General features: G+C 41.2%; 1 protein-coding gene across 1 annotated transcript in view; it reads right to left on the reverse strand.

Annotated features, from left to right (window-relative positions):
* Positions 1–17,484, reverse strand: part of fmnl1a (formin-like 1a) — a 34,086-nt gene extending 16,602 nt beyond the window's left edge. The window contains exons 1-13 of the mRNA XM_072693388.1: positions 16,869–17,484; positions 16,233–16,608; positions 11,783–11,866; positions 7,453–7,539; positions 7,178–7,251; positions 7,019–7,102; positions 5,766–5,909; positions 4,978–5,089; positions 3,068–3,144; positions 2,704–2,797; positions 2,177–2,251; positions 938–1,048; positions 192–341 (exon numbers count right to left, since the gene is read on the reverse strand). Of these exons, the coding sequence (XP_072549489.1) occupies positions 192–341; positions 938–1,048; positions 2,177–2,251; positions 2,704–2,797; positions 3,068–3,144; positions 4,978–5,089; positions 5,766–5,909; positions 7,019–7,102; positions 7,178–7,251; positions 7,453–7,539; positions 11,783–11,866; positions 16,233–16,397 (1,257 nt within the window). The 5' untranslated portion in view covers positions 16,398–16,608; positions 16,869–17,484. The remainder of the gene's footprint in view (positions 1–191; positions 342–937; positions 1,049–2,176; positions 2,252–2,703; positions 2,798–3,067; positions 3,145–4,977; positions 5,090–5,765; positions 5,910–7,018; positions 7,103–7,177; positions 7,252–7,452; positions 7,540–11,782; positions 11,867–16,232; positions 16,609–16,868) is intronic.
* Positions 17,485–20,109: the final 2,625 nt, after the last annotated feature.

The following is a 20,109-nucleotide window of genomic DNA, read 5'->3' on the forward strand; positions in this document are numbered from 1 at the left end:
TAAAGCACATGGGCGCAGCTAAAAGAAGCTGAATGCATTCATGAGGGGTGTCTACAAACTTTTGGACATACAGTGTATGAGAACTTTAATATGGTACGATACAACTTTAAATATGTTGAAAACAACTGTAGATGGTTCTAAAGCAGCTGTTTATATGTGTGTGAGCATATATGTGTGTGTGTGTGTCGGACCTGTGCATTCATCTCCTGTAAGTCCTCCACATGTTCCATAATTCCTCCTTTATTCTCCGCTTCCTCCAGCAGAGCACCCACATCTATCACATTATCCAAGTAGGCCTGGATCTGAACCTTTAGATTATCACTCTCAGTCAGCTTCAGGGTCTGAAAACACAAACACATACACACACACACACACAAAGAGTGACAAATGACCTTGACAGTGTGGAGATACATACATTTAGTTTGTGTAAATGTGAAAAATATGATCTAACAAAGCTGACGTTTCATTGGCTGGCATGTTTGTTTGTGTCCCAAACCACCAAGCTGAGTAAAAAATCACAATATATATATATATATATATATATATATATATATATATATATACACCACACTTTAAACTTTTACTGTCTGATTAACCAATCAGTAATAAGCATTTGCATAATGATGAGGTCATTGTGTTCTGTATGTATAGAAACTATCACAGTGTATCCAACAATAAGGGCAGCACAGAGCTTCTTTTTATACAGTGATAGAAACACAGCAGCAGACAGAAAGCTCCAATTCTACATGCTGATCCACTTTACTCCGATCAACATGGTCATGCAACCCACCCACTGCTCTAAGAGCTACAGGGCTACTCAAAGGGCTGTCGCGTGGTAAGCCTCAAAGTCTCTGAATGTGTTTAAGTGTTTAAGTCAGGGTTGAGCACAGCCATGAATAGCATTGCTATTTTATAGATCATGCTGCTGTGGTCTGACCTCTAGATACTGGTCCAGGCCCAGATGAGTGAACTCGTACTGAAGGTGAACGCGGAAGTTCATGTTCTCCACTGAGTGAACGACAATGTTGATGAACTGCATACAGGCCACCTACGTAGAGACAGAAAGTCAGGAGGAGGTGACAGAGGAGGGTGGGAGAGATATGTATTACCACTGAATCTGCGTAATGTTTGGTAACTGTCAGCATGACCACTAAAAACAGCTGAGTATGAAAATAATCTACTGTATAATCTTATACATTAACAATACGGGTCCTTGTATAATTGTGGCATACAGAGAACATACAGATGAATCAACACAATGCGATGAAGAGGTACAGAGTAATTATCATAAGTATAATGCTAATGTAATAATGCTGTATTTTTATAATGGAATGAATATAAATGAATGGGATAATGCAATAAATGTAAAGAACATGATGATGTAATGAATAGACTGTGGTATTATGATAATGATCATGTAATGATTATTAATGAGTATGATGATTATGTAATGAATATTAATGAGTAGGATGATAATGTAATAATGCTGTATTATTATAATGTAATGAATATAAACAAGATGATAATGCAGTGAATAGATTGCAGTATTATTATAATGTAATTAATCTAAATGAGCATGATAATACAATAAGTAGTAATGAGTATGATGATAACGTAATAAATACTAATGAATATGATGATATTGTAGTATTATGATAAGTAATTAATATTAATGAGTTTGGTGGTAATATAATGAATATTAATGAGTATGATGAATAAGCCATGAATATAAATGACATTACAATACAAATATACACTACATTTATATACAATACAATAACAGATATTAATAAGTATGAAGATAATGTAAGTAATTGAACTAAATGAAATGACAACGTAATAAACATGAATATGAAGAAAATGTAAATGAACATAAATGAGTATGGTAATGCATGGGACATTAATGAGTATGATGATAATGTAATGATTATAAATAAATATTATAATATAATGAATAAATTAAGCATGATAACAAGTGATAAGATATAGTCTTCCTTATCCTTATATATGTCTTTATACTTCAAAAACGATGGATAAGGACAATGTAATGAATATATATATATAGGCAGAACTGAATATGATGTGAAAGTAATAAATATAATGACATAATGGACTGTGTTGATAATGTAAAAGAGTACAGTATCATTGTCATAGTGGACAGTTGTAATTCACTCACCATGAAGTCAATGTTGCTGTCATCACTGCTGAAATAGTCCATCAGCTTTTCAAACCGGTTCTTTTCTCCACTCACCTGAAGAAGAGGGGGGTTCAGACCAAGGTAAACCAATTCTAAACCATTTGATTAGAAGTACATCTAAAATACACATAGCCCACAGTTTATGATTCTCTTCTTCTTCTATGCTTTGTGTGGAAAAGTCATTCAAAAGGGTTCAAATGTGTAGATTCACATTTCCATATTAATACAACATACTACAATAAGATTTTATTATTCAGTTCATTTCCCTTTGAAAATAACAGTGTTCATGTGATATCTAATACATTAGGTACTCAAGTTTAATGCCCTACATTGTTCAGCCCTTACAGATCAGAATAGAAGTAGCTATATTGTGACAGGAAACATGACCCACACACACATGCACAGGGCATTGCACAAACTGAGTGGAAGGAAGATTGAGCAACTCGCTCAGAGGAAACTGTGTGTCGGCGTGTGTGTGTGTGTGTTGGTGTGTGTGCTGTTCTTACTTCTTTAAAGTTGTCGAAGGCTGAGATAATGATGTCATGTCCACCTCTTACAAGGCACACAGCAGCTAAGAGCTCCAACACAAGTGCTTTTGTCCTGTTAATGACACACTGTTATTTACACCCGGCATGTAGGTCTAACAGCAACAGAGCTCTCCAGTTCACACACAGATAGAACACCCCCCCACCCACCCACACACACACACAAACACAAACACACACACACACACACACACATATAGTCTTAGCTGCTATAACTAGTATATGCAAATTTAAGAGATTGATGGTTCAAAAAGGTCTACAACACAGACATACACACACACAGAGACATACACACACACACACACACACACACACTGTCTCTCACCTGGGGTTCCTGTTGTTGAGGCTGAGTGTGATTTCATTGACACAGCGCGGGTGACTCATCACCAGGTTAAAGCCAGACTGTCCAACACAAACAGAGAGAGAGAGAGAGAGAGAGAGAGAGAGAGAGAGAGAGAGAGAGAGAGAGAGAGAGATCTAACTTACAAACTGGCCAGTTTATTAGAAACTCCTACTTTGTAGCTCTACTTTGCTGGTGCACAGTCAGAAACCGTCCCAGCAGACGCCGGACGTCAATTTGACGCCAGAAAGACATTGACTTCCAACATCAGACAGACATTGAATTTAAAAGCGGGTTCATGACAAAATTTCGATGCCATACAGATCATTTCATTTTGGTTGGAAATCAAAATAACGTAAAAGCGACAATATCAACGTCTAGAATTGCATGTTGTGTGGACTTTACCAATATAAAAGTTTGGCAGATGTTGAGTTTTGCTCACCATACCTCACAATAAAATGCTGGTAGTATACATCGGCCTGATGTCGACATGTGATGTATGGAAGAAACTGGACTCTAAAAGACGTTGAATTTTAGCTATATCTGCGACATACCAACATTGACCTGACATTAAGTTCTATATGTTGGACAGATGTTGAATTCTGGCAATCAAAATTACGTCTATCAAAATTAAAACTTTACGCTGTTCTCAGCAGAGGATGAGTTTTGGTCACTTCACAACGAAATGTTCAAAACTCAACGTTGTACAAAAGATTATGGTTGGAAATTAAAGTCACATATCCGTTCGAAACCAACGTTAGACAGATGTATTGAATTTTGGTTACTTAACACCATGACTTTAAACCCACTACATTTATGGCATTTTGCTGATGCTCTTATCCAGAGCGACTTACATGGTTACTTGTATTACAGAGTCAGGCCAATGGAGTGTTAGGAGTATTGATGTAGCGCAGCATAGTCACCCAGACTGGGAATCGAACCCCAGTCTCCAACATGGCGTGATAGCTCAGTGGCAGGTTGTGGTGTTATCTGTTGCGCCACACCAACTACACATCTATGTCTACTAACGTTAGAATTTCACGTTGTTTTAATGTTAACCTTATGAAGTTTGGATTTCAGGCTCCATACCTCACAACTAAATGCTGATATTTTATACTGGAAGACGTTGGAGTCAAACGTCAGACAGATTTTTTACATTTTATTTGAAAATAAACGTCAGTGTCCCACATTGTACAGATGTAGAAATTTTGGTTGGAAATCAAAGTCATATATCTGTCACAAACCAACATTGGCTTGACATCAATCTCTAAACGTTTGACAGACGTTGAATTTTAGTTACTGAACACCATGACTTTCATGACTTCTGATGTTTACATTATGACGTTTAGCAGATGTTGGGTTTTGGTCTCCATGTTTCAGAACTAAATATTGGTATTTTACGTCAGTATGATGTTGGCGTTTGATGTTTGGAAGACGTTGGATTGTGGTTACCGAAAACGACAGAAAAAAACCCAGCTGTCGTCGCTATTCTACATCAAGTCAATGTTGGTATTAGACGTTGTTCTCACATTACATTTTGGCCACCGGACATACATACACACAACCTACATACAACCAGAAAACAACATCTATCGCTGTTGGTGGGCAACTTGGAGTACCTCATCCAATGATGCACAGTTGAAGTTTCCGAGCTTGTAGCCCTTCATCAGTGGTCAGTTTCTGACCACAGAGCCACTCTTGGCTGGATAATTTTAGGTGGTGGTGTCGTTCTCAACTCACTGCTGTGTAGAGGCTGCTTTATAAAGCATGCCTCAATAGATGGGCTACAGTCTGTCATTGTAAATGTACAAGGTGAACCTTTACAGTAGGTGTTTCTGATGTAATGGTCAGTGAGTGTAGGCGCAAGCTTGCTGTGTCTATGTCTATTACTGTACCTGGTAATTCATGATGGCTCGCAGGCACATAATGCAGACATGGACATCGTCTCTTTGGCTGGCTAAGCGGGAGTTTCGCATAGTCTTTCTGTGGTGGGCCAGATTGGTCAGTCTGAGGACAAAAAATGCATCAGATAAAAGAAAACAAACTCATTATGATTCATGAGTGTTTTCTAGGTTACCTCAACAATCCACACTGAGCTGAGCCTCAAAAACATCAGTAAATGAGCTGCAGCAGAAACTGATACTAAATACTGTGTAAAATGTTAAGTCTGTAGCTCCGCCCCCTCAATCTGTTTACTGTTTATTTCAGACGAAATCCTGAATCTCTTGACAAGCAGGCAGTTAGACAGTCACTCCACTCTAGAGCTGTGAAGCAGTGTACATTTCTGTGTCTGAGAAAGAAGGGTAAGGTACATTTTCTCAGAACTGTGTTTGTATTTAGTGTAATTTCACAGCTCTAGACCGGCCCTATGGTCTAACTGCTGCTCATCAAGTGTGAGGAGATCATCAGTTCAATTCCAAGCAAGGCCTCGTGGCTCTATTGTCAAAAGCTTCCTAGTCTGAGGACGCCATGTAACAGGGGGAGTTCTAACCTGCAGATGAGAATAAACAGTAAACAGATTAAGGGGGCGGAGCCACAGACTTTATTCAGTATTTAATCAGTTTTAGCTGCATTTACTGATGTTTCTGAGGCTCAACTCAGTATGGATTGTCAACCAAACTGTGAGTTATATGTAGTACAGTGTGTGTTCACTGAGTCAGACTGTAGTGGAGAGGTCACTCACCGAACCGTGAATGCCCGGGCAGCCCTGGTCACGCCGTGGGACGGTGAGTGATTGGTGTTTTTGGTCAGATCTTCCACTGACCTCTCTGACAGCTTTCTGTTATCTGTGACTGAGCCTCCATTCTCCACTGACTCCACCTCAAACCTGCAGGGCACAGTGGCTTTCAGATATGCTGCACATTCCTGCACATCTCTTTGCTTTTCCTGCTTGGCTCGGCACACCTAATTTAACTCACCTGTTCATTGCCGGGTGTAGTAGGTCTGTTAACCCGTTAACGCAGCCAGGCTTATTACACAGTAAGGTGTATTCCTTAGTAACTACAGGGACTTCTGTATAAACTGGTGGGGCTATTCTTTGGTAATAGAGGTTTGTAATAACCCTTTCGGCCCACCAGCGAGACATTTTGGTGTTTTAAGGGGTCAAAGCAGGAAAATCAGAAACTGTGCTGGACTCCAGCCCCTAATGCCCACCCCTGTTTTAGACACTTGTAAGAATTAGAATGACAAGGCTGCTTATCTGGGCAGTAAGTGTTTATCTGCTCAGTAAAACACACGATTTTAGAAAAACTCTAATAAAATATATAAAAAGTCATAGATGGTTTTTCATCACTGTGTTCATTCAAACATCTCCAAATCTCTCCTCATTAAAGTCTAGTATTATTTATAGATCTCATCCATAACCTTGTTTGGTAAATCAGTGTTTAATCCATTAAAACTCCTTGCACATATATCTACACTTCAGATATTCGCCCTCATAACTGTATTACTCTCATATTTATCATATTCATCAGTTGCATAGACCCTAAAGTAGAACCCTGTAGGACTCCACAACATAATAATTCATCAGTTTCTGCATTAATAACAGGATTAATAACAGAATAATAAACCTAGGGTTCAAAAGGTCAATGTTCAATGTTCAAAAGTTTGGTGATTGAACTAAACACATCCCCGTGCCAGCTGGGGGCGTCCAGGAGAAGTCTGGAACCAAGCTTTGTTTTTCAGCCTAGCTCACAAGATCTCAACTACTTTCCTCAACATGAGAAATTCATGTTCCTTTATACTGTATTCATGTGATCTGGAGTTTTTACAGTATGAACTCTCTTTATTGACAAAAGAAATGATTTTATATGATGTGATTCAGTGCCAAAACTTTTACACAGTGCTGTAAATGTACAATACATATAAGAGATCATTTAATCAAGATTTGAAGATTTCAATTCTCGGATTCTATGAAGAAATTAAGAGTGAACTTACGGTGCATCACTCTGAGCGTAGGATAGATATTCCACTAAAACATCCAAACCCTGGTTCTCCTCATTGAGAAACTCCTGCGCCCATCTAGACAGAGAGGGAGGAATTAACACTGCCCAGCACTCAATCAAAGCGCAAAGTGGGTTTGAAATGAGGTCGTACCCGATGTGGTTGGTCCGCAAGGAAATCTCCAGCTCTCTCAGGACCTGAGTGGACTCTTGAATCCGCTTCTTAAACTGTAGGGTGAGGATTAGAGGCAGAGCAGCTGAATGACTCTATTAAAGACAATGTCTCTCTCTCTGATGTCTCCACTGTCTCATTACATCAAGATAATGTAAGATAACACAGTCTGAGCAGAGTGGCAATGTCTGAAGGGAGGAAACGAAGGGAAAGATGGATGTAACAGATGGAGATGTGTAGAGGGAGAAGCCACTTACCCTGCGGGTCACTCCTCCTTGGTCTTGGTAGAAACTCCTGATCTTGTTCAGATACGCTGATGGAGGGTTCTTTACCTGGAAACGCTCCTGACGAACACACAGAGAGACAGAGATAGATGGATGGATGGATGGATGGATGGGGGGATGGATGGATGAACAGATGGGCATATAAATGGATAGACTTTTTCAGTGATGGATGGACTATTTTTGATGTTAAGATGTTTGAATGGATGGATGAACTAATGAATGAATGAATGAATGAGTGGATGGATAAGTGAAGAATAGATTTTGGATAAATTGATAAACTAATGGTTAGATGGGTGAAGAGATTATTTGTAATGGATAGATTTATGGAAGGATGGATGGATGTATGACTAAATGATTGCTGGATGGAGAAATAGGTGGATGGAGGAATGTGTGGATGAATTAATTAATGATGGATGGATGGATAAATGGATGGATGAAAGGATAGATGGATGGGTGGATGAATAAATAATGGATGGATGGATGGATGGATGGATGGATGGATGGATGGATGAATAAATAATGAATGGATGGACAGAAGGATGGATGAATAAATGATGGATGGATAATAGGATGAGTGGATGAATTAATAAATGATAGATGGATGGAAGGATGGATGGATGGATGGATGGATGGATGGATGGATGAATAAATGACGGATGGATAAAAGGATGAGTGGATGAATTAATAAATGATGGATGGGTGGAGGAATTGGTGGATGAATTAATAAATGATGGATGGATGGATAGATGGATGGATGGATGAATAAATGATGGAAGGATGAATAAATGAGGGATGGGTAAAAGGATGAGTGGATGAATTAATAAATGATGGATGGATGGATGAATCAATGATGGATGGATGGATGAATAAATGGTGGATGGATGGATGGATGAATACATTATGGATGGATAAAAAGATGAGTGGATGAATTAATAAATGATGGATGGATGGATGAATCAATGATGGATGGATGGATGAATAAATGGTGGATGGATGGATGGATGAATACATTATGGATGGATAAAAAGATGAGTGGATGAATTAATAAATGGATGGGTGGAGGAATTGGTGGATGAATTAATAAATGATGGGTGGATGGATGGGTGGAAAGATGAATGGATGGATGGAAGGATGGGTGGATAGAATTCTTGGTGAAGGATAATGTTGGAAGGTGGGTGGGTGGACTTTTTTGATGGTGACTGAGGTTTTTAGATGGTTGGGTGGATGAATGAATGAAAGAATGAATGGATCAACTAGTTTTAGTGGTGGATGGATTTTAAATAGAAGGATAGATGGAGTCTTTTAGATGTTGGATAGATGGATGGACGGTGGTGTTTTTGTGTTGTTTGACAGGGAGAGTTGAGGGTTCATTACTGGTTCCACAGTTAGTTAACTGGAATACAGTGTGTCTGCTGTTTATATGTGAATCCTTTTAACAGCTCACCAAATGTATGAAACGCATTTAAAGTAATACACTTAATATCTCACAGTAAAATTAAAAAGTAATATCAGCTAACTGCATGTTTTATGCTCACCTATTATCACCAGTGTGGGAGTATGTGTTAGATTATGCTACACTGACCAATATTTACGGGTTTACGTATGAAGATCTAGACTGTTGGGAGGGTCAGAGTAGCCCTCATCTACCAGAGCGCCTTGTTTGACCTCACACTGACGGAAGGGCGGACAGCGTGACAGGAGCACTGACTGAATGACAGCTGTACTTTCTGACACGAAACTTTTTCAACCTCAGAAAGAAAAAAAAATGTCAACACAGCTCAGGGGCCTGTGGGCTGCATTGCTATGACAACTTTGCACCCACAACATGAAAGCGAACATCTTGCGGTTGCCATAGAGATGCAAATATTAACACAGGAAGCAAACTGCCACCTCCAAGACACGCTCAGCATTGAGTCTTCAGAACTGAACCTGCACCTGAACTTCAGTTCAGCAGTTTACTCCACTGTTACCACAACACTGTCCTAATCTTAGACCACAATACAGCGGTACACCGGCTCGGTACTACAGGCTCTGTCACAAATCACCTTAAACCCTTAAACTGCAGCCTGATTACCCAGCTATTTATTTAAGAGGGATTATTTCAGAACTGATATGAATTATTCAAAAGTTACTGAGAAACCAAGTTATGTATTATATGTAGTTACAAGTGTGAGAAGCTGGAGTGAGGATGGATGGATCATTTTTTATCCAGGAAGGATGGATGGAAGGATGGATGGATGGATGGATTGGATGGATGGATGGATGGACTGAAGAATGGGTGGATGTATAGATGAATGGATAAATGGTTGCTTTATTTTTGATGAGGGTGAATTTTGAATTGGTGGATGGATGGATGAATGCATGGAGTGACAGATGGTTGGCAGGATGGATGAATGGATAGATGGAAGGATGGATGAATGGATAGATGGAAGGATGGAAGGATGGATAGATGGAAGGATGGATGAATTGGTGCATGATTGAATTGAAGGCTGGGTGGATAGATGAATAGAAAGATGGATAGATGGAAGGATGGATGGATAGATTGATTGGTGCATGGTTGGTTGCAGGGTGGGTGGATGTATAGATGAATGGATGAATGGTTGCTTTATTTTTGATGATGGGTGGATGTTGAATTGGTGGATGAATGGATGGATGGCTGCATGGATGGATGAATGGATTTTGAATTGTAGATGGATGGATGGCTGCATGGATGGAGGAATGGTAGAATGAATGGATGGATGGATAGATGGATGGATGGATTGGTGTATGCTTGGATTGAAGGATGGGTGGGTGGATGTATAGATGAATGGATAAATGGTTGCTTTATTTTTGATGATGGGTGGATGTTGAATTTAGAATTTGTGGATGGATGGATGAATGGATGGAGTGACATGTGGTTGGTAGGATGGATGAATGGATAAATGGATAGATGGAAGGATGGATAGATGGAAGGATTAGCGGATTGGTGCATGATTGGATTGAAGGATGGGTGGATGTATAGATGAATGGATGAACAGATAGATGGATAGATGGAAGGATGGATGGATTGGTGCATGATTGGATTGAAGGATGGGTGGATGTATAGATGAATGGATGAATGGTTGCTTTATTTTTGATGGGTGGATGTTGACTTGGTGGCTTAATGGATAGATGACTGCATGGATGGATGAATGGTTGAACGAATGGATGGATGGATGGCTGGTTGATTTTTCGTGACAGATGAATTTTGAAATGATGGATTATTGGCTGAATGGCTCATTTTCAATTATGGTTGTGTTTTGGTAGATTGATGGATGGATGAATGTATGGACTGATGTGTGGATGGATAGATGGATAAATGATTGGATCACAGGTGGATTTTAAATTGATGTATGGATGAACTTTGTGGACAAATGTGTGGATGGATGTTTAAAATGGTAATGGATTTGGCGGATGGGCAGGTACATCTTGGTTGGATGTATAGATGTATGGATGGAGGGACTGACGGCTGAATGGGTGGTGTAGAAGTTTGTCCATTGTTACAGTAAAGTCAGTCTCTTCCAAAGCTCCTCTAGTCAAATGCAGTGCGTCTTTTTCATTTCACTTTTGTGCTTCAGTGTTAGTCTAAGTTTCTTCTGAGTAAACGGCACTGATACTCATGTCTGAACAGGCACTTTGCTCTACCTGCTTCCTTCACACGTCTCACTTCTCCCTAATGTCTAGCTTTTATGTGAATTGATTATTAATTGCTGGAAATGTAGAGTGACCTGCAAAGGAAAAATCGCAAAATCGTTCTGACTGGCAATCTCTGGTGCTCTGTTCTTAGTAAAACAAGTACAATTCCTACAGTTCATTTGAATAACCTGTCTGATCTCAGTCAGACGCTAAACTCTTCACTTTCTATTATGAAGCGATGTGAGAAATCAAAGAAGTGAAGAGCTGGCTACTGGAAGTCAGAGTAGGTCAGATATAATCTTCAGTTGTATTTACTGTCAAAGGTCAAATAAGGTAAGGTGAAGTTGACTATATGAGCTCATGGGGGCAGTGGTGGCTCAGAGGTTAGAGCGCCGGGCCCCCTTACCCTCTCTGTGTGTACTCACCACCCCCTAGTTCACTAGTGTGTGTGTGTGTGTGTGTGTTCACTACCACAGATGGGTTAAATGCGGAGGACACATTTCGCTGTACAGTGTACACTGACAAATACGTGCACATTTACCTATTAAGTTCATGGCTGATGTCATATACTTACTTGAAGTGCAGCTTCAGTCAAAATCAATGAACATTTCAAGGTAGGTGATGTAAATGATAGGGTAAATGATCTTACCTGATCACAGACCAGTTCCCATTTCTTCTCATTGTCATACTGGCTTAGAAGCATCATCTTATCTGGAGGCAGGTTCATAGAGCTCTGGAGAGATGGAATGATAGGAAAGCACAGAGACTTTGTAAGTTCATAAAGAACCACAAAACCAAAGGTCTTGGTCAAATGTTATATTGACAAAAGTATTGGGACAACTGCTTATTTATTGTTTCTTCTGAAATCAAGGGTATTAAAATATAGGTTATCATGTTTTTGTTGGAGTCTCTACTGTGTACTGTCTCTACTGTCCAGGGAAAAGGATTTCTACTAGATTTTGGTGAAGCACTGTTGTGTGGATTTGATTGCATTCAGTGATGTCAGGATACCCCTCCTGCCTCCTTATACCCCTCTAGCCCACGTCTGGCATTAGACATGGACCATGGTACAGCGATGTCAGGATGTTGGATGACCACCACCTCACCTCATCCCCAACTCCCCAACTCATCCCAAAAGTATTGGATGGAGCTCCACCAACCATCATTCCAGAGAACGCAGTTCTTCCACTGCTCCACAGCTCCACAATACTGGGGGGCTTTATACCCCTTTACTAGCCCACGTCTGGCATTAGGCATGGTACCAATCAATAGGTCCATGCTGCTCTACTCTTATTCTAGAGTCCTATTCTATTTGCAGCACTTCTCTACAGACACTGCTCTTATAAGGATGGATCTCATTGTCCTTGTAAATTACAGAAGAAATCCCAACTAAGGAAACCTTGGAGAATTGTCCGAATTGTCCGAATATTTTATGAAAACAGTGTAAGTGGGTTTTAAGAAAGAATAATTTTGGTGCAAATGTCATCCGTCCATCAGATCTTAGTTCTTCCTTTGTGTCAAACCACAAAACAACACATCTGTCATCACTTGCGTCAGTCACAGTCTCTTAGGGCCTACCCCACGGATACTGATTCACGTTAAGCTAACAAACTCTGTCTCCATGGCTACGTATCTGAGACATGACATCACTGGAGAAGGTTATTAATACAGAAGTGATGTAATTGCATCATTCCTGTATTCACATTTACATTTAAGGCATTTAGCTGCCATTCTTCTCCAGAGCGACTTACAAGCTTACTCGCATCACAGAGGTGGGCCCATGTAGTGTTGGAGATACGAGTATGAGGTCACCCAGACCGAGAATAAAACCCCAGTCTCTCACATGGTGTTGTAGCTCAATGGCAGGTACTGGTGTCATTCGTTGTGCCACACCAACCACGTATATTTATGCTACTGCTGTTCATGCAGCTCTTACACTGTTTAGAGCAGAGTGTGCTTTTCTATTGCATCAGTTCACACTTCCAGTGCATCACAGAACATCATTTCCTATTCAGGGAGGTGTTCAGTATCCGTTAGAGGCCAAAATGCTTTATATGCAAAATCTGAAGCACTTGACACACCTCAAGTGCAGTAGCCAGTAACAGCTTGCTGTAGTGTTTCTAAATGCTGGTGTAGAAAAGGGTGTAAGGGGACATGCAGCACTGCATGGGCTGGGTGTTTCCTCCTGAATTAGTCTGTGGTTTCCGTTCATGTGTTTTTTCTTCTCTCAGTAGCTGGGTGAAGGTGCTTTAAGGAGCTAAGGCGGGGAGGCGCCTACATACTGAGGATGGGGGGCGAGAACCCGCTGCGGTTTAGTAAGAAATGATGATGATCAACGTTATGTGTATTTTGTGAAGTTGACGTAGCTTTGTTTAGAAAAAAAAAAGTACTGATAGCAGGTAAAGACTATATGTAATATGAAAGTCAGTGATGTAACTGGAAGTAGACAAGAGCTGTATCTCTATATTTGTGGTCAGACGTTTACATCCACTCATCACAGACCTGGATGTCATAGCAGTACTGGGCTTCAGTGCTTCTTTGAACTGCTCTTTTCCAGGCAAAAATAAAGTGATGACATCTCATAGACAGGCAGATCAATAGATAGACAGACAGACAGACAGACAGACAGACAGATAGATAGACAGATAGATAGACAGACAGACAGACATATAGACAGACAGACAGACAGATAGATAGATAGATAGATAGATAGATAGATAGATAGACAGACAGACAGATAGACAGATAGATAGACAGACAGACAGACAGACAGACAGACAGATTGATAGACAGACAGATTGATAAATAGACAGACAGATTGATAGACAGACAGATTGATAAATAGACAGAGATAACAACAGAGAGAATGACAGACAGACAGACAGATCTTTTAAGATCAGATTTAAAATCTTTGTTTTTTCAGCACATTTTTTGGGCTACGCCCCTCTCTCTCTCTCTCTCTCACACACACTTAAAACCTGACAAGTTGGTGGGGACCGAGTTCTACAAAAAAGGAGAGGAAAGAGGAAGTGAGGTCAGAGTCACACTGTCACATTTTCACTCTGTGCAAGTACGCAGTGTACACACCATAGTCACACCAGTGGGGCCCCGCCAATGCGCAAGGTTTAAGAATCACATGTATCACAAGTTACACGTTACTATTCTTACACCACAGGTCATCTTCAGTGGAGTCTCCTTCAACAGTAGACTTCAGCACCAGGACTGGGCTCATCTTTATCTCTACAGCTGAGTTGGAAAGCTCTTGCAGTGTTTAGGTCTGACAGGCCTAATCGACCATTACAGAAACTGTTTCCGACAGCGGCTCTGGGACTCTCTAGCTCAGGGGTGGGGAACTTTAACCACACCTGATTCAACTCACCACCGTCAATTGCCAAGTTAAGAAGATGAGTTAAGGCAGGGAAATCACCAAACTGTGCTGTTGGTTCCCCACCCCTGCTCCAACTGTTGACCAATCTCATCACTAACCTCACAGCTAACCGGCTATTTCCTCTAAGCAAGGCCCTGATTCGACTAAGTCAACTGCGTCCACAGCAAATGAAAACAAAGGTTATTGGCAGGCAAATGCATTCTGAATTCATAATCATGGTGGTTTTCCAATCACTGATTCGTTATTTCAGACTAATTATCGAAGGAAAATGCTGTAAATGCCATTTCTGGTTCTTTATGAAGCGCTATGAGCGCTAATACCCACTCCGAAGTGGTTAAAGATCAATTCTTCTATCTTCTAATTCTTCTTTTCAGGACATTTCTACAATATATGAAGGGTATTTATACTTATCTAGATGTTTGAGGCTACACAGCAAATTGGCCTGTGTTAAATGAACACTGTTGGTGTTAAATTTACACCACGCACAGTGTTGATTTAACACCGGCCAATTTGGTGTGTATATAAGCAGCTAGCCGGCTATCACCTCTAAGCCAGTCCACAGCAAATGAAAGCAAAGGTCATTGACAACTTTCTAAACATGGTAATTTAATTTTATCTTTTTGATATTTATGAAAACAACTATATTTAAAGGACATTTCTACATATATAAAGGGTATTTACACATATCTACACATCTGAGGGTATCTAAACAGCTAACCGGCTATTAACCGGCAAGGCCCTGAGTCAACTGAGTCAGCTGAGTAAGCTGAGTCCACAGCAAATGAAAACAAAGGTTATTAACAAGCAAATCCATTTTGAATGCATAAACATGGTGATTTTAGGGGATTGCCTTTTTTTTCTTAGTCTAATTATCTAATTAAAATGATTGAAATGTTACTACAGTAATGGTAGCAGAGTAAACTTTAGCTGGTGTATTTACTGGCTAGCAAGCTTGTCAATAGTTTAAAAACACAGGGGTAGCAGTAATATTATTGAATAAGTAGTTCAAGAAGTTCTTCTATTTACTTGTTTTTTGTTTGTTTGTTTGTTTACTTGTCTGTGGTGGGTTATTTAACCTTATCTATCTGATATTTAATGAAACACGTGTCTTTTCAGCATATTTATATGATATTTTAAGATAATATTTATTGCATAATCTACACAGTTGAGGATACCTGGGCACAATATTCATAAATTCCGCTGTTAATTGGTTTGTCTGATTGTTGATTGGTTGTTCTGCTATAGTGTTATTGGTTTTGGGCTTTATTAGTTATGTATATATTTTATTAAGTGTTTATTACATGTATTATTAGGTATTTATGTATGTCCATACATGCATATAATACACAAGGTATGGTATTGGTATTTAGTCATTTAGTCAACCACAAAGTTTTGTCCATGGGTTCCATGTTGGCCCCACAAATGAATGCCCACCAGGATCAGTGATGGGACCAGAAAGGGTGGTACGCTACACATGGGGACCTGTGTGAGATTAGGGTGGGCCCATTTGAGAAGCCTGACTGATTCCCATTACAAACGCATGTACAAACCGACTCATGCCCACCTGGAACCTACTTAGCCCACATTCCACCAATGTGAGCCACACGTGAGCATGCTGGCTGGGAACTGCATTGTTTTAGGGATATGCATTTGATTGTACTCGTGCACATCTATATATCTGTGCTAGAAGTACTTGGTGTGAAACACTCACCAGAACCACATTGAAGCGCTCCTCCAGTTCCTCCTCAGGGGGCATGGGGAGTTTGGGTGGGGCCGTTTTCCTCTTGGGTGTGCCGGGTGCGGGATTAGCCCCGCCCACTGAAGACCGGGCCTCTGAGCCCTCTGGCTGCTCCAGGCCACCTGCCGCGTTACCCATCACTACCTTCCGAAGGAATTCCAGGATCCCAACCTCCAGCAAGTGATAATGCCCACTGCAAACGGCGTCTGACCTATCCCGGCCAGTCAACTACAGAAGTCCGCCTTTTCCGAAAGCTGGTAACTCCACAATGCTCTCTCTATGGGTCAGTTAGGTCCAGGAAAGGGGCTGAAGCATCTCTTTTATGACATGCTGTCCAATACAGCAGGAGCTGAGAAATCAGAGAGATCAAAAACAGTGACTAAGCAAAACTCTGAAATCTTGTGAACTCTCGATTGAAGAAAAAAGGATTTTCACAAGAAGCAAAAGGATTACAGGGCTGATATTTTCAGGCAGGAGAAGCTAAACATGCAGTCCTATATTGAGCAATGTCCTGTTCGTTTCAAAATGGAGGGAAAAGCAACCAGACACACACACAATACACACACAAAAACTGTGCTTGGCGAAAAGGGAAGCAGAAATGCCACTTACAATGCTAACATTCACTCTAAAAACAATAGCCGTCCTTCAGGCAAAGTGAATCAAATTTTGAACGTCCTCCAGCTGCTCAGTACCACTAGTCAGCCTTAGGCCTCTGTCTGCTCATCGTCTGGTTCTGCTGCTGCTGCTGGGCTGCTGGGCTGAGAGTGACACACTCTGGAGCATCTTTCCTCATCCCTCTCCAACGTCCACTCTCTGACCAACAACTCTGGAGACTCTCCCCGAGAAGACGCAAAGTGTAAGCGATGAAGACACCTGTCCGAGAGTGCCTGTGTGACTTGTAATGTGAAAAACCGTTTAGCAGTAACAGAAGGGAGGGTTGAAGTGCAAGAGGAGGAAACCACAGAAAAAAAAAGCAGAAGCACCAACGCTTCCTGAAAACGGCCTGCTAGAGAAACTGAGAGAGAGAGAGAGAGAGAGAGAGGCAGAAAGCAAGAGCGAGAGAGAAAGGGAGAGATTTCGATGGATGTACCGATTTCAAGCTGAGAGGAAAACTGGTGTCGCTCTATTTGAACTTATTTGTGATGGGAGGTGTTCGGCCTTGAAGAGAAGTAGCTTGAAGTCATGCTGGTCTTCTCCACACTTCTGACACACTTTTGCTCTGTGAACTTACCTTAGAATGCCACCGTGTGGTACATATGATTACTGCCTATGAGAGGTCTGGATTTTCTTCATCTCCGTATATCTTCATATCTCCAGATCTTCATATCTTCTTATTATTTAAAGGTTCTCACCACTGTCCTAAAAAAGGTCAGTAGACTTCACATCAGATGGTGACCGCAGAATACCACAGGAAATTCTCAGTTCTAGCATTTCCATAGAAATCGTAAAGCAACACTATATGTCCAAATATTTGTGGACACCCCTTCTAATGAACACCCCTTCGGCCACTTTAAGCTGCACCCATTGTTGTTACACACACACAGCTTGTCTAGTCCCTGTAGAGAAGTATGATAGCCAATAGAATAGGATTCTCTAAAGCAGATAAGCATGAACCTGTTGGCACCATGCTGCCTAATGCCAGGCGTGGGCTATAGAGGGGTGTAAAGCCCCCCAGCATTGAGCTGTGGAGTAGTGGAAGAACTGTGAATCTCTGGAATGATGGTTGGTTGGTGCTCCATCCAGTACTTTTGAAATGAGTTGGGGAGTTGGGGATGAGGTGGGGCGATGATGATCCAACATCCTGACCTTATACTGAATACAATCAAATCCTCACAGCCCTGCTCTTTCAAAATCTAGTAGAAACTGGTAACTGGACAGGAGACAGCTACTCCAACAAAAGCAGGATTTTTGTTTTGATACTCTTGATTTCGGAAGAAACAATAAATGAGCAGGTGTCCCAATACTTTTGTCCATGTAGTGTGACCTGCTCTTTTGATTAAGAATGAGGGTTCTTCATCTCCTAAGGAATAATGAGGGTTCGGTACACTGCTGCTGCTCCTTCTTCCAGCAAAAACAGAGCTATAAAATCCCAAAACCCCAAAACCTCAAAACTGTTACATCACAGTCTTGACTGGTTATATTTACACCCCCCCAAATTTACATAAACCCCACCCACTAGTCAAAACCCTCTGGAGAGAGAGTAAAGCGTAACTGTGACTCTATGAGAATATGGTGTTGTTGATGCTGGAGAGCAGCTCATCACCTCCAGACTCTGCAAGTTACGAAAATATAGGGGTTGCTACACAAACCAGGACTCGTGAACACAGCTTTTCCTGTGCCGGTGTCCGCAGAAGGGGAGCTCACACTCATTTGGAGGCAAACAGGGATCAGCAATAGGCTAAAAGCTTCTCTGCTGGTCCGCTCATCAAGTATTTCTTTTTTTTTTTTGAAGAGGTGCAAAGGGAAGCTGTTAAGGGCCCTGCTCAAGGGTCCAACAGCAGCAGCTTAGCAGACATGGGCATTGAACCCAAAACCCTGCGATCAATAACCCAGTACCCAAACCACAGAGAGCCACGTTTCTTTCCATGTAAATAATATACCACATAAACGCCAATTTTGATGCACAAAACAAATGTTTATCAGTGATTTTATGGAAGTAGAAACACCAGAAGACCTAAACACCAGTTTAAAAGTGTGTGGGTGTGGGTGTGGGTATATGTGCGAATCCCTAAGCATTCACTGCCTTAGGCAACTGCCTGTATCGACCCTGCCAGTAACCACAGCTGGGCCCTGTGCGTGTCCAGAATAAGGAACAGCGGTGAGAGGATCTGTTCAGAGCCCTGTTGTGACAGTGATCTCTTCACCTAACTGCCAATACAGAGACATTTCAAGGCCGGTGTCCCCCCAGACACATCCTATCCCCCCGGACACATCCTATCCCCCCCACTGTTCCATTGGTTCAAATCGTGCATCTGATTAATTGCCCATCTTCATACTAATATTCCAGATCAAAATGTATAGAAAAATATTTACTGATCATTACTGAGACGTTTTTATCTGGATAAAGCTGCTGTTTAACTTTATTTATTAAACGTGAATCACATATTAGCAAATTAGCTACGATATTATATTGTTGTTGCTATGCAGGCATATACAGCTGATCCCAACAGCGCCCAGCTATCGTGGCCTCTCTCTCTCTCTCTCTCTCTCATACATTACTTGCGGCCTTCATAAATTATCTTGTGGCCTCTATATATTATTTTGTGGCCACTAGAAACGTAATGCGTGGCCTTGACATACACTATGTGGACACAAATATTGGGACACCTGCTCCTTCATTGTTGCTGAGGTAAGAAAGCTTTCTGCTAGATTGCTGTGAGGATTTGACTGCATTCAGAGACAAGAACGTCAGCATTACGTACTGAATGGAGCACCACCATCCATCATTCCAGAGAACACAGTTCTTCCACTGCCCCCCAGCTCAAATACTAGGGGGCTTTATACCCCTCTAGCCCACACCTGGCATTATTAGGCAGCAGCATGGTGCCAATTAATAGGTTCAGGTTTCTCAGGGGCAGTGGTGGCTCAGCACCGGGCTATTGATAACAGGGTTGTCGGTTCGATTCCCTGGCTGCCACTGTTGGGCCCTTGAGCAAGACCCTTTACCCTCTCTGCTCCCTGGGCGCTGGATTTGGCTGCCCACCGCTCTGTGTGTGTGTGTGTGTGTGTGTGTGTGTGTGTGTACTCACTGCTCCTAGTTCACTAGTGTGTGTGTTGACTACCACAGATGGGTTAAATGCGGAGGACGCTGTACAGTGACAAATACGTGCACCTTATTATCTGCTCCAGA

This window comes from Salminus brasiliensis, chromosome 12 (genome assembly GCF_030463535.1).
Source record: "Salminus brasiliensis chromosome 12, fSalBra1.hap2, whole genome shotgun sequence".
Taxonomy (NCBI): domain Eukaryota; kingdom Metazoa; phylum Chordata; class Actinopteri; order Characiformes; family Bryconidae; genus Salminus; species Salminus brasiliensis.